The 13755-nt window shown below is 47.8% G+C and overlaps 1 protein-coding gene across 1 annotated transcript in view; it reads left to right on the top strand.

Annotated features, from left to right (window-relative positions):
- The window catches only part of LOC125533019 (serine/threonine-protein kinase ATM-like), a 12098-nt gene extending 10743 nt beyond the window's left edge, over window positions 1–1355 (top strand). Inside the window, exons 23-25 of the mRNA XM_048696828.1 lie at window positions 452–1058; window positions 1248–1266; window positions 1331–1355. Coding sequence (XP_048552785.1) covers window positions 452–1058; window positions 1248–1266; window positions 1331–1355 — 651 coding nt within the window. The remainder of the gene's footprint in view (window positions 1–451; window positions 1059–1247; window positions 1267–1330) is intronic.
- The last annotated feature ends 12400 nt before the right edge of the window (window positions 1356–13755 follow it).

The raw sequence follows: 13755 nt of genomic DNA, 5'->3' as shown, positions 1-13755 counted from the left end.
CCTCTACGTCCGCGTCGCCTTCATCATCACCATGTCCACCGACGCCGACCGTGCCGCCGCCGAGAAAGCTGAAGCCGACAAGAAGGCCGCCGAGGACGCCGCTGCTGCCACCAAAGCCGCGGCCTCTGCGTGGCCTACTGGAGGGTATAACTCGTTTATCCCGCTCCTGATTATTTTCATATTAGCAGTACTAGCAGTATGAGTAGATTTGTCTACTGTTTGCTTAGTACGTGCATGTTTAGATCAGAGTCAGTACGTCATCAACTTAGTCAATGCCATGCTAGTGATTTACTCATGGATTAATTTAGTCGAGAAATTGCCTATTTACTCAACAATCCAAAAACCTATTATGTGTAGGAATTTCTCGGCAAGTGGCTTTGCCGCTGCACTGAAACCGGATAAGTTTACCGGTACATACTTCAAGCGTGGGCAGACTAAGACCACGTTATAGCTCACGGCTATGAACGTGTTCTGGGTCACCGGTGTCTCCACGGGAACGATTTCTCCTGAACAGGAGAATGCGTTCAAGGAGGCTACCGCTGTGTTTCTCGGAGCAGTTCTTAGCGTGATCGGAGATAAACTGGTCGACGCATGTTTACATGTGCATGTTGCCAAGGACTTGTGGGAGGCGCTCGAATCTAAATTCGGGGCCGCTGATGCAGGGAGAGAGATGTATATTATAGAGCAGTTCCACGATTACAAGATGGTTGAAAACCGTCCTGTATTGGAGCAGGCTCATGAGATAATATGCATTGTTAAGAAACTTGAGCTTCTCAAGTGCAAGTTACCGGGCAAGTTTGTCGCGGGCTGCATAATCGCTAAGCTCCCTAATTCCTGGAGGAACTTTGCCACCACTCTGAAACATCAGAGGCGTGAATTCTCTATGGAGGATGTCATTGGCTATCTGAGTGTTGAGCAGAATTCGAGGGCAAAAGACTCGCACGGAAAAGGGGCCGAAGGGACTTCTGTTGCCAACATGGTGAACCAGAAGAACTTCAACTCCCACAAGCCCAAGGGAAAGAACGGTGTCCAACACAATACCGACTTTAAGAAGAAGGGTAAGAAGACCTTCAAGAAGAACAAGAAGGACGAGGGCTGCTTTACTTGTGGTTCGGTTGAACATTGGGCCAACAAGTGCCCAAACAAGTACAAGAAGTCAGGACAGGACTCCAAGTCTGTCAACATGATTGTGGGCAACAATGAGAATGGTGCATCTGGGTATGGTAATTTATTTACTGTTTTTTCAGTGTTTCAACCCAACGATTGGTGGGTGGACACAGGTGCAGGTGTTCATGTGTGTGCTGACATTTCATTGTTCACTTCTTACCAGGTCACAGGTCACGGGTCCGTATTGATGGGGAATGGCGCGAGTGCTTCTTTTCATGGTGTTGGCACGGTCGATCTGAAGTTTACTTCGGGAAGGATCGTGCAACTGAAGAACGTGCAGCATGTCCCTGCCATCAAGAAGAACCTCGTTAGTGGCTCCCTTCTATGTAGAGAAGGTTCTAAGTTGGTTTTCGAGTCTAATAAATTAGTTGTTACAAAATATGGACTCTTTGTTGGAAAAGGTTATGAGAGCGGAGGGATGTTCCGCCTTTCCCTCGCAGATTTTTGTAATAAAGTCGTGAACCATATTCATTCGAATGTCAATGAATCTGAAGTTTGGCATTCACGTCTTTGTCACATTAGTTTTGGTGTTATGACGCGGCTAGCCAAGTTGGATTTAATCCCGAGTTTCACTTTAGCCAAAGGTTCTAAGTGCCTTTCATGTGTGCAAGCTAAGCAACCTCGCAAGCCTCATAAGGCCGCGGAGGAGAGACACCTGGCACCATTAGAACTCATACATTCTGATCTTTGCGAGATGAATGGTGTGTTGACTAAAGGTGGAAAGAGATACTTCATGACATTGATAGATGATTCCACTAGATATTGCTATGTGTATCTGTTAAATACTAAAGATGAGGCTCTACACTACTTTAAAATCTATAAGGCAGAAGTTGAAAATCAACTTGAAAAGAAAATTAAACGAGTCCGGTCAGATCGTGGTGGAGAGTACTTCTCGAGTGAGTTTGATTCCTTCTGTGCGGAACACGGCATTATTCATGAGAGGACGCCTCCCTATTCACCCCAGTCAAACGGGGTTGCTGAGCGGAAAAACCGTACTCTAACTGATTTGGTTAACGCCATGTTAGATACATCGGGTTTATCCAAGGCATGGTGGGGGGATGCTATATTGACGACATGTCATGTCCTGAATAAAGTTCCGACAAAGGATAATGAGATCACTCCCTATGAGAAATGGGCAAAGAGAAGGACGACACTCTCGTACTTGCGCACTTGGGGCTATTTGGCGAAAGTCAACGTGCCGATCCCCAAAAAGCGTAAGCTTGGACCCAAGACTGTGGACTGCGTTAATTTGGGCTACGCTAAGATCGTTGGCTATAGATTTCTAGTAGTGAAATATGAGGTACCTGACCAGAAGATCCGTACAATTATGGAGTCTAAGGATGCTACATTCTTTGAGGATATTTTTCCTATGAGAGATATGCAAAGCACTTCTAGACAGGAATCTGAGGAGACTCCTGAACCTGCGATCCCTATGGAATATTATGAACAAACACATGATGAAAATCCTGAGGAGGATGACGAGGAAACCCTTGGTAGGGGCAAGAGACAAAGGACTGCAAAGACCTTTGGTGATGATTTCTTCGTGTACCTCGTGGATGATACTCCCACTTCTATTTCAGAAGCGTATGCCTCTCCAGAAGCTGACTACTGGAAGGATGCGGTCCGTAGCGAGATGGATTCCATCATGGCTAACAGGACATGGGAGGTCACTGACCGTCCCTATGTTTGCAAACCACTGGGATGTAAGTGGGTGTTCAAAAAGAAGCTTAGGCCCGATGGTACGATTGAAAAGTACAAGGCTAGGCTTGTGGCCAAGGGCTATGACCAGCAAGAAGAGGAAGATTTCTTTGATACTTATTCACCTGTGGCTAGACTGACCACCATTCGAGTATTACTCTCGTTGGCGGCCTCACATGGTCTTCTCGTCCATCAGATGGATGTTAAGACGGCTTTTCTAAATGGAGAGCTAAAGGAGGAAATCTATATGCAACAGCCTGATGGCTTTGTGATAGATGGTCAGGAAAGAAAGGTGTGTAGGTTGATAAAATCTTTATATGGCCTGAAACAAGCACCTAAGTAATGGCATGATAAGTTTAATACAACTCTGACATCTGTTGGTTTCGTTGTTAATGAGGCTGACAAATGTGTATACTATCGCCATGGTGGGGGCGAAGGAGTTATACTGTGCTTGTATGTTGATGACATACTGATATCGGAACAAACCTCAAAGTCATTGAGGAGGTCAAATCATTTCTATCTCAGAACTTTGAGATGAAAGACCTTGGTGTGGCTGATGTTATCTTGAACATCAAGCTACTGAGAGATAATGAGGGTGGGATCACACTTCTGCAATCCCATTATGTTGAGAAGGTGTTGAGTCGTTTTGGATATTCGGACTGCACACCATCTCAAACACCATATGATCCTAGCGTATCGATTCGAAAGTCCAAAGGCATGGCTAAAGATCAATTGAGATACTCTCAAATCATTGGTTCACTGATGTACCTAGCGAGCGCAACGAGGCCTGACATCGCGTTTGCTGTGAGCAAACTGAGCCGGTTTGTTTCCAAACCGGGTGATGTGCATTGGCATGCTGTTGAGAGAGTTATGCGCTATCTGAAAGGTACTATGAACTATGGACTTCACTATACCGGATACCCGTCGGTACTTGAAGGGTATAGTGATGCGAATTGGATCTCTGATGCTGATGAGATGAAGGCCACAACTGGGTATATGTTTACTCTTGGAGGTGGCGCTGTTTCTTGAAAGTCTTGCAAGCAAACGATCTTAACGAGATCGACAATGGAAGCAGAATTAACGGCATTAGACACATCTGGTGTTGAAGCGAGATGGCTTCGAGATCTTTTGATGGACTTGCCATTGGTTGATAAACCGGTTCCGGCTATCCTTATGAACTGTGACAATCAGATTGTCATCACCAAGGTGAAGAGTTCAAAGGACAACATGAAGTCCACCAAACACATAAGAATGAGATTAAAGGCTGTCAGAAAATTAAGAAACTCCGGAGTGATAGCGTTGGACTATGTCCATACGGCTAAGAATCTGGCAGATCCCTTTACAAAAGGGCTATCACGTGTTGTGATAGATAATGCATCGAGGGAGATGGGTATGAGACCCACATGAGTTGCCATGGTGGTAACCCAACCTATGTGATCAGAGATCCCGTGAACTAGGACCTGGGAAAACAAGCCAGTGGTGAACTGAGGAGAGTAACTATACTAACCCACTCCGTTGGAGATGCAATACTCTCGATACTGTATGGTAGGATGACTACGGTCTCAATGTGTTCCAAAGCTTATAAAAGCAAGATGCTATCCTACAGAGCGATCTTTGGAGGAACACACCTATATGAGCCCGACTGCTGGTCACAGTCTATGAGATTGGGGTGATCTCTAGTAAGCTCATGAATAGGCCAGGAGTGTGACTTATATGCTCCACCCGAGGGGTCAGCCTTCGGCAGCCTAGTACTAGTAAGACATGTAGTGAAACTTCTTTACGCCAAACTGACAATTCAAGGCATAGTCCATTGTTCAGTTGTGAAGGAGTGTAGCCACTTGTTCTAGGTGAAGTTCAACCTTAACAGGTCTTCACTGAAACACTGGTATATCGAAACAGCAATTGGAACAGAGGACACAATGGGCCCTCGAGATCTGGTGGGGGATTGCTGAAATCTGAGATGGGCTCTAGGCCCATATTGCAATTTCTGAAAAATCTCTAAGGGCCCATGTGGGTTATATGGCACTAGGTGTAGTGGGAAGTTTAGTCCCACCCCGGAAGTGGAAGGAGAGTTCGAGTGGTTTATAAGGGTTTCTCTTCTACATGCTATTGGAGCTTGAGAAGAGAAGAGGCCCTCGCGCACTCCTCCTCCGCCGCCCGCCTCGCCACGCCACGCCACGCCTCGTCGCGCCGCGGGTTGCGGGATTGAGCCGAGCCGAGCTCACACCTACGCGCTTATTTTTGTTGGGGAACGTAGCATAAATTCAAAATTTTCCTACGTATCACCAAGATCTATCTATGGAGAAACCAGCAACGAGGGGAAGGAGAGTGCATCTACATACCCTTGTATATCGCTAAGCGGAAGCGTTCAAGTGAACGGGATTGATGGAGTCGTACTCGTCGTGATTCAAATCACCGATGATCCTAGTGCCGAACAGACGGCACCTCCGCGTTCAATACGGCGCGGAGACATCTCACATGTCTTGATCCAGCAAGGAGGAGGGAGAGGTTGATGGAGATCCAGCAGCACGACGGCGTGGTGGAAGTAGCGGGATTCCAACAGGGCTTCGCTAAGCGCTGCGGGAGGAGGTAGATGTGTCACGGGAGGGAGAGGGAGGCGCCAGGGCTCAGGTATGTTTGCTCCTCCTTTTCCCCACTATATATAGGGCCAAGGGAGAGGGGGAGGCGCAGCCCTTGCCCCTTCCTCCAAGGAAGGGTGCGGCCAAGGGTGGGGAGGAGTCCATCCTCCCCAAGGCACCTCGGAGGTGCCTTCCCCTTTTAGGACTCTCCCCTTTTTCCCATCTCTTGGCGCATGGGCCTCTTGGGGCTGGTGCCCTTGGCCCATATAGGCCAAGGCACACCCCTACAGCCCATGTGGCCCCCCGGGGCAGGTGGCCCCACCCGGTGGACCCCCGGGACCCTTCCGGTGGTCCCGGTACAATACCGATGACCCCGAAACTTGTCCCGATGGCCGAAATAGCACTTCCTATATATAATTCTTTACCTCCGGACCATTCCGGAACTCCTCGTGACGTCCGGGATCTCATCCGGGACTCCGAACAACTTCGGGTTACCATACTAATATCTCTACAACCCTAGCGTCACCGAACCTTAAGTGTGTAGACCCTACGGGTTCGGGAGACATGCAGACATGACCGAGACGTTCTCCGGTCAATAACCAACAGCGGGATCTGGATACCCATGATGGCTCCCACATGTTCCACGATGATCTCATCGGATGAACCACGATGTCAAGGACTTAATCAATCCCGTATACAATTCCCTTTGTCTATCGGTATGTTACTTGCCCGAGATTCGATCGTCGGTATCCAATACCTAGTTCAATCTCGTTACCGGCAAGTCTCTTTACTCGTTCCGTAACACATCATCCCGTGATCAACTCCTTGGTCACATTGCACATATGATGATGTCCTACCGAGTGGGCCCAGAGATACCTCTCCGTTATACGGAGTGACAAATCCCAGTCTCGATTCGTGCCAACCCAACAGACACTTTCGGAGATACCTGTAGTGCACCTTTATAGCCACCCAGTTACGTTGTGACGTTTGGTACACCCAAAGCATTCCTACGGTATCCGGGAGTTGCACAATCTCATGGTCTAAGGAAATGATACTTGACATTAGAAAAGCTATAGCATATGAACTACACGATCTAGTGCTATGCTTAGGATTGGGTCTTGTCCATCACATCATTCTCCTAATGATGTGATCCCGTTATCAACGACATCCAATGTCCATGGTTAGGAAACCGTAACCATCTATTGATCAACGAGCTAGTCAACTAGAGGCTTACTAGGGACATGGTGTTGTCTATGTATCCACACATGTATCTGAGTTTCCTATCAATACAATTATAGCATGGATAATAAACGATTATCATGAACAAGGAAATATAATAATAATCAATTTATTATTGCCTCTAGGGCATATTTCCAACAATTTTTGCCGGTCACTAATGGAGGCCGGTCACTAATGGAGAGTTTTCTAATAGCTGGGCCACGATCTGAGACGTCGGATCGTGGGCTGTCACGGACTCGGACGTGGGTCGAGCCCACGTCTCTCCACGCGGCTGCGCATATAAGTATGCGGTGTCTCCTAACCCTAGCCGCCACGAACAGATCACATCTGCTCACGCGCACGCCCACCGTCGTTCCTTTGCTGCTGCTGCCGCCGGTGACTCCATCCCGTCCGCCGCGTACACGGTCGACGGGAGAGCAGGTCTCCGAAACCACGCCCTTCTGGTTCCTGTACGGGGTGAGGGGCGAATAGGTTTTTGGGCAGCGATTACGCGACTGCTCGCTTCCGATCGTCTACTTCCTCTACGTCCGCGTCGCCTTCATCATCACCATGTCCACCGACGCCGACCGTGCCGCCGCCGAGAAAGCTGAAGCCGACAAGAAGGCCGCCGAGGACGCCGCTGCTGCCACCAAAGCCGCCTCTGTGGCCTACTGGAGGGTACTCGGCGGCCTTCTTGTCGGCTTCAGCTTTCTCGGCGGCGGCACGGTCGCGCGTCGGTGGACATGGTGATGATGAAGGCGACGCGGACGTAGAGGAAGTAGACGATCGGAAGCGAGCAGTCGCGTAATCGCTGCCCAAAAACCTATTCGCCCCTCACCCCGTACAGGAACCAGAAGGGCGTGGTTTCGGAGACCTGCTCTCCCGTCGACCGTGTACGCGGCGGACGGGATGGAGTCACCGGCGGCAGCAGCAGCAAAGGAACGACGGTGGGCGTGCGCGTGAGCAGATGTGATCTGTTCGTGGCGGCTAGGGTTAGGAGACACCGCATACTTATAGGCGCAGCCGCGTGGAGAGACGTGGGCTCGACCCACGTCCGAGTCCGTGACAGCCCACGATCCGACGTCTCAGATCGTGGGCCCAGCTGAGAAACTCTCCGTTAGTGACCTGGCAAAATTTGTGGGAGTTGAAGTTCTTCTGGTTCACCATGTTGGCAACAGAAGTCCCTTCGGCCCCTTTTCCGTGCGAGTCTTTTGCCCTCGAATTCTGCTCAACACTCAGATGCCAATGACATCCTCCACAGAGAATTCACGCCTCTGATGTTTCAGAGTGGTGGCAAAGTTCCTCCAGGAATTAGGGAGCTTAGCGATTATGCAGCCCGCGACAAACTTGCCCGGTAACTCGCACTTGAGAAGCTCAAGTTCCTTAACAATGCATATTATCTCATGAGCCTGCTCCAATACAGGACGGTTTTCAACCATCTTGTAATCGTGGAACTGCTCTATAATATACATCTCGCTCCCTGCATCGGCGGCCCCGAATTTAGATTCGAGCGCCTCCCACAAGTCCTTGGCGACATGCACATGTAAATATGCGTCGACCAGTTTATTTCCGATCACGCTAAGAATTGCTCCGAGAAACACAATGGTAGCCTCCTTGAACGCCTTCTCCTGTTCAGGAGCAATCGTTCCCGTGGAGCACCGGTGACCCAGAACATGTTCATAGCCGTGAGCCATAATGTGGTCTTAGTCTGCCAACGCTTGAAGTATGTACCGGTAAACTTATCCGGTTTCAGTGCAGCGGCAAAGCCACTTGCCGAGAAATTCCTACACATAATAGGTTTTTGGATTGTTGAGTAAATAGGCAATTTCTCGATTAAATTAATCCATGAGTAAATCACTAGCATGGCATTGACTAAGTTGATGACGTACTGACTCTGATCTAAACATGCACGTACTAAGCAAACAGTAGACAAATCTACACATACTGCTAGTACTGCTTGTTGGAAATATGCCCTAGAGGCAATAATAAAAGCATTATTATTATATTTCCTTGTTCATGATAATTGTCTTTATTCATGCTATAATTGTGTTATCCGGAAATCGTAATACATGTGTGAATAATAGACACCAACATGTCCCTAGTAAGCCTCTAGTTGACTAGCTCGTTGATCAACAGATAGTCATGGTTTCCTGACTATGGACATTGGATGTCATTGATAACGAGATCACATCATTAGGAGAATGATGTGATGGACAAGACCCAATCCTAAACATAGCACAAGATCGTGTAGTTCGTTTGCTAGAGTTTTCCAATGTCAAGTATCTTTTCCTTAGACCATGAGATCGTGTAACTCCCAGATACCGTAGGAGTGCTTTGGGTATACCAAACGTCACAACGTAACTGGGTGACTATAAAGGTATACTACAGGTATCTCCGAAAGTGTCTGTTGAGTTGACATGGATCAAGACTGGAATTTGTCACTCCGTATGACGGAGAGGTATCACTGGGCCCACTCGGTAATGCATCATCATAATGAGCTCAGAGTGACCAAGTGTCTGGTCACGGGATCATGCATTACGGTATGAGTAAAGTGACTTGCCGGTAACGAGATTGAACGAGGTATTGGGATACCGACGATCGAATCTCGGGCAAGTAACATACCGATTGACAAAGGGAATTGTATACGGGGTTGCTTGAATCCTCGACATCGTGGTTCATCCGATGAGATCATCGAGGAACATGTGGGAGCCAACATGGGTATCCAGATCCCGCTGTTGGTTATTGACCGGAGATTCGTCTCGGTCATGTCTACATGTCTCCCGAACCCGTAGGGTCTACACACTTAAGGTTCGGTGACGCTAGGGTTGTAGGGATATGTATATGCAGTAACCCGAATGTTGTTCGGAGTCCCGGATGAGATCCCGGACGTCATGAGGAGTTCCGGAATGGTCCGGAGGTAAAGAATTATATATAGGAAGTGCTATTTCGGGCATCGGGACAAGTTTCGGGGTCACCGGTATTGTACCGGGACCACCAGAAGGGTCCCGGGGGTCCACCGGGTGGGGCCACCTGTCCCGGGGGGCCACATGGGCTGTAGGGGTGCGCCTTGGCCTACATGGGCCAAGGGCACCAGCCCCAAGAGGCCCATGCGCCTAGGGTTTCAAGGGAGGAAGAGTCCTAGGAGGGGAAGGCACCTCCTAGGTGCCTTGGGGAGGAGGGATTCCTCCCCCTTGGCCGCACCCCCCTAGGAGATTAGATCTCCTAGGGCCGGCGCCCCCCCTTGGCCCTCCTATATATAGTGGGGGAGATGGAGGACTTCTTACCTTTTGCCTTTGGTGCCTCCCTCTCCCTCTCCAACACCTCCTCCTCCTCCATAGTGCTTGGCGTAGCCCTGCCGGAGTACTGCAGCTCCATCACCACCACGCCGTCGTGCTGCTGTTGGAGACATCTTCCTCAACCTCTCCTTTCCCCTTGCTGGATCAAGAAGAAGGAGATGTTACGCTGACCGTACGTGTGTTGAACGCGGAGGTGCCGTCCGTTCGGTGCTAGGATCTCCGGTGATTTGGATCACGTCGAGTACGCCTTCCTCATCCCCGTTCTTTGAACGCTTCCGCGCGTGATCTACAAAGGTATGTAGATGCAATCCAATCACTCGTTGCTAGATGAACTCATAGATGGATCTTGGTGAAACCGTAGGAAATTTTTTGTTTTCTGCAACGTTCCCCAACAGTGGCATCATGAGCTAGGTCTATGCGCAGTTCTTCTTGCGCGAGTAGAACACAATTTGTTGTGGGCGTAGATGTTGTCAACTTTCTTGCCGCTACTAGTCTTATCTTGCTTCAACGGTATTGTGGGATGAAGCGGCCCGGACCAACCTTACACGTACGCTTACGTGAGACCGGTTCCACCGACTAACATGCACAAGTTGCATAAGGTGGCTGGCGGGTGTCTGTCTCTCCCACTTTAGTTGGAGCGGATTCGATGAAAAGGGTCCTTATGAAGGGTAAATAGAAGTTGACAAATCACGTTGTGACTTTCACGTAGGTAAGAAAACTTTCTTGCTAGAACCCTACTTCAGCCACGTAAAACTTGCAACAACAATTAGAGGACGTCTAACTTGTTTTTGCAGCAAGTGCTTTGTGATATGATATGGCCAAAGTTGTGATGAATGATGAATGATATATATGTGATGTATGAGATGTTCATGCTATTGTAATAGGAATCACGACTTGCATGTCGATGAGTATGACAACCGGCAGGAGCCATAGGAGTTGTCTTTATTTTTGTATGACCTGCGTGTCATTGAGAAACGCCATGTAAATTACTTTACTTTATTGCTAAATGCGTTAGCCATAGTAGTAGAAGTAATAGTTGGCAAGCAACTTCATGGAGACACAATGATGGAGATCATGATGATGGAGATCATGGTGTCATGCCGGTGACAAGGTGATCATGGAGCCCCAAGATGGAGATCAAAGGAGCTATGTGTTATTGGCCATATCATGTCACTATTATTATTTGATTACATGTGATGTTTATCATGTTTTGCATCTCGTTTACTTAGAACGACGGTAGTAAATAAGATGATCCCTCATAATAATTTCAAGAAAGTGTTCCCCCTAACTGTGCACCGTTGCGACAGTTCGTTGTTTCGAAGCACCACGTGATGATCGGGTGTGATAGATTCTAACGTTCACATACAACGGGTGTAAGACAGATTTACACATGCAAACACTTAGGTTGACTTGACGAGCCTAGCATGTGTACAGACATGGCCTCGGAACACAGAAGACCGAAAGGTCGAGCATGAGTCGTATAGAAGATACGATCAACATGAAGATGTTCACCGACGTTGACTAGTCCGTCTCACGTGATGATCGGACACGGCCTAGCTAACTCGGATCATGTTATACTTAGATGACTAGAAGAGGGATGTCTATCTAAGTGGGAGTTCATTATAATTTGATTAGATGAACTTAATTATCATGAACTCAGTCTAAAATCTTTACAATATGTCTTGTAGATAAAATGGCCAACGTAGTCCTCCACTTCAACGCGTTCCTAGAGAAAACCAAGCTGAAAGACGATGGCAATAACTATACGGACTGGGTCCGGAACCTGAGGATCATCCTCATAGCTGCCAAGAAAGATTATGTCCTACAAGCACCGCTAGGTGATGCACCTGTTCTCCCTGCAGAACAAGACGTTATGAACGCTTGGCAGGCACGTACCGATGACTACTCCCTCGTTCAGTGCGGCATGCTTTACAGCTTAGAGCCGGCGCTCCAAAAGCGTTTTGAGAGACACGGAGCATATGAGATGTTCGAAGAGCTGAAAATGGTTTTCCAAGCTCATGCCCGGGTCGAGAGATATGAAGTCTCTGACAAATTCTTCAGCTGTAAGATGGAGGAAAATATTTCTGTCAGTGAGCACATACTCACTATGTCTGGGTTACATAACCGCTTGACTCAGCTGGGAGTTAATCTCCTGGATGATGCGGTACATCAGTGAACCAATGATTTGAGAGTATCTCAATTGATCTTTAGCCATGCCTTTGGACTTTCGAATCGATACGCTAGGATCATATGGTGTTTGAGATGGTGTGCAGTCCGAATATCCAAAACGACTCAACACCTTCTCAACATAATGGGATTGCAGAAGTGTGATCCCACCCTCATTATCTCTCAGTAGCTTGATGTTCAAGATAACATCAGCCACACCAAGGTCTTTCATCTCAAAGTTCTGAGATAGAAATGATTTGACCTCCTCAATGACTTTGAGGTTTGTTCCGATATCAGTATGTCATCAACATACAAGCACAGTATAACTCCTTCGCCCCCACCATGGCGATAGTATACACATTTGTCAGCCTCATTAACAACGAAACCAACAGATGTCAGAGTTGTATTAAACTTATCATGCCATTACTTAGGTGCTTGTTTCAGGCCATATAAAGATTTTATCAACCTACACACCTTTCTTTCCTGACCATCTATCACAAAGCCATCAGGCTGTTGCATATAGATTTCCTCCTTTAGCTCTCCATTTAGAAAAGCCGTCTTAACATCCATCTGATGGACGAGAAGACCATGTGAGGCCGCCAACGAGAGTAATACTCGAATGGTGGTCAGTCTAGCCACAGGTGAATAAGTATCAAAGAAATCTTCCTCTTCTTGCTGGTCATAGCCCTTGGCCACAAGCCTAGCCTTGTACTTTTCAATCGTACCATCGGGCCTAAGCTTCTTTTTGAACACCCACTTACATCCCAGTGGTTTGCAAACATAGGGACGGTCAGTGACCTCCCATGTCCTGTTAGCCATGATGGAATCCATCTCGCTACGGACCGCATCCTTCCAGTAGTCAGCTTCTGGAGAGGCATACGCTTCTGAAATAGAAGTGGGAGTATCATCCACGAGGTACACGAAGAAATCATCACCAAAGGTCTTTGCAGTCCTTTGTCTCTTGCCCCTACCAAGGGTTTCCTCGTCATCCTCCTCAGGATTTTCATCATGTGTTTGTTCATAATATTCCATAGGGATCGCAGGTTCAGGAGTCTCCTCAGATTCCTGTCTAGAAGTGCTTTGCATATCTCTCATAGGAAAAATATCCTCAAAGAATGTAGCATCCTTAGACTCCATAATTGTACGGATCTTCTGGTCAGGTACCTCATATTTCACTACTAGAAATCTATAGCCAACGATCTTAGCGTAGCCCAAATTAACGCAGTCCACAGTCTTGGGTCCAAGCTTACGCTTTTTGGGGATCGGCACGTTGACTTTCGCCAAATAGCCCCAAGTGCGCAAGTACGAGAGTGTCGTCCTTCTCTTTGCCCATTTCTCATAGGGAGTGATCTCATTATCCTTTGTCGGAACTTTATTCAGGACATGACATGTCGTCAATATAGCATCCCCCCACCATGCCTTGGATAAACCCGATGTATCTAACATGGCGTTAACCAAATCAGTTAGAGTATGGTTTTTCCGCTCAGCAACCCCGTTTGACTGGGGTGAATAGGGAGGCGTCCTCTCATGAATAATGCCGTGTTCCGCACAGAAGGAATCAAACTCACTCGAGAAGTACTCTCCACCACGATCTGACCGGACTCGTTTAATTTTCTTTTCAAGTTGATTTT

Source organism: Triticum urartu, chromosome 1, assembly GCF_003073215.2.
Source record: "Triticum urartu cultivar G1812 chromosome 1, Tu2.1, whole genome shotgun sequence".
NCBI classification, from domain to species: Eukaryota; Viridiplantae; Streptophyta; class Magnoliopsida; order Poales; family Poaceae; genus Triticum; species Triticum urartu.
The sequence above is the reverse complement of the archived record's forward strand: the minus strand, read 5'-3'. Positions and strand labels throughout refer to the sequence as shown.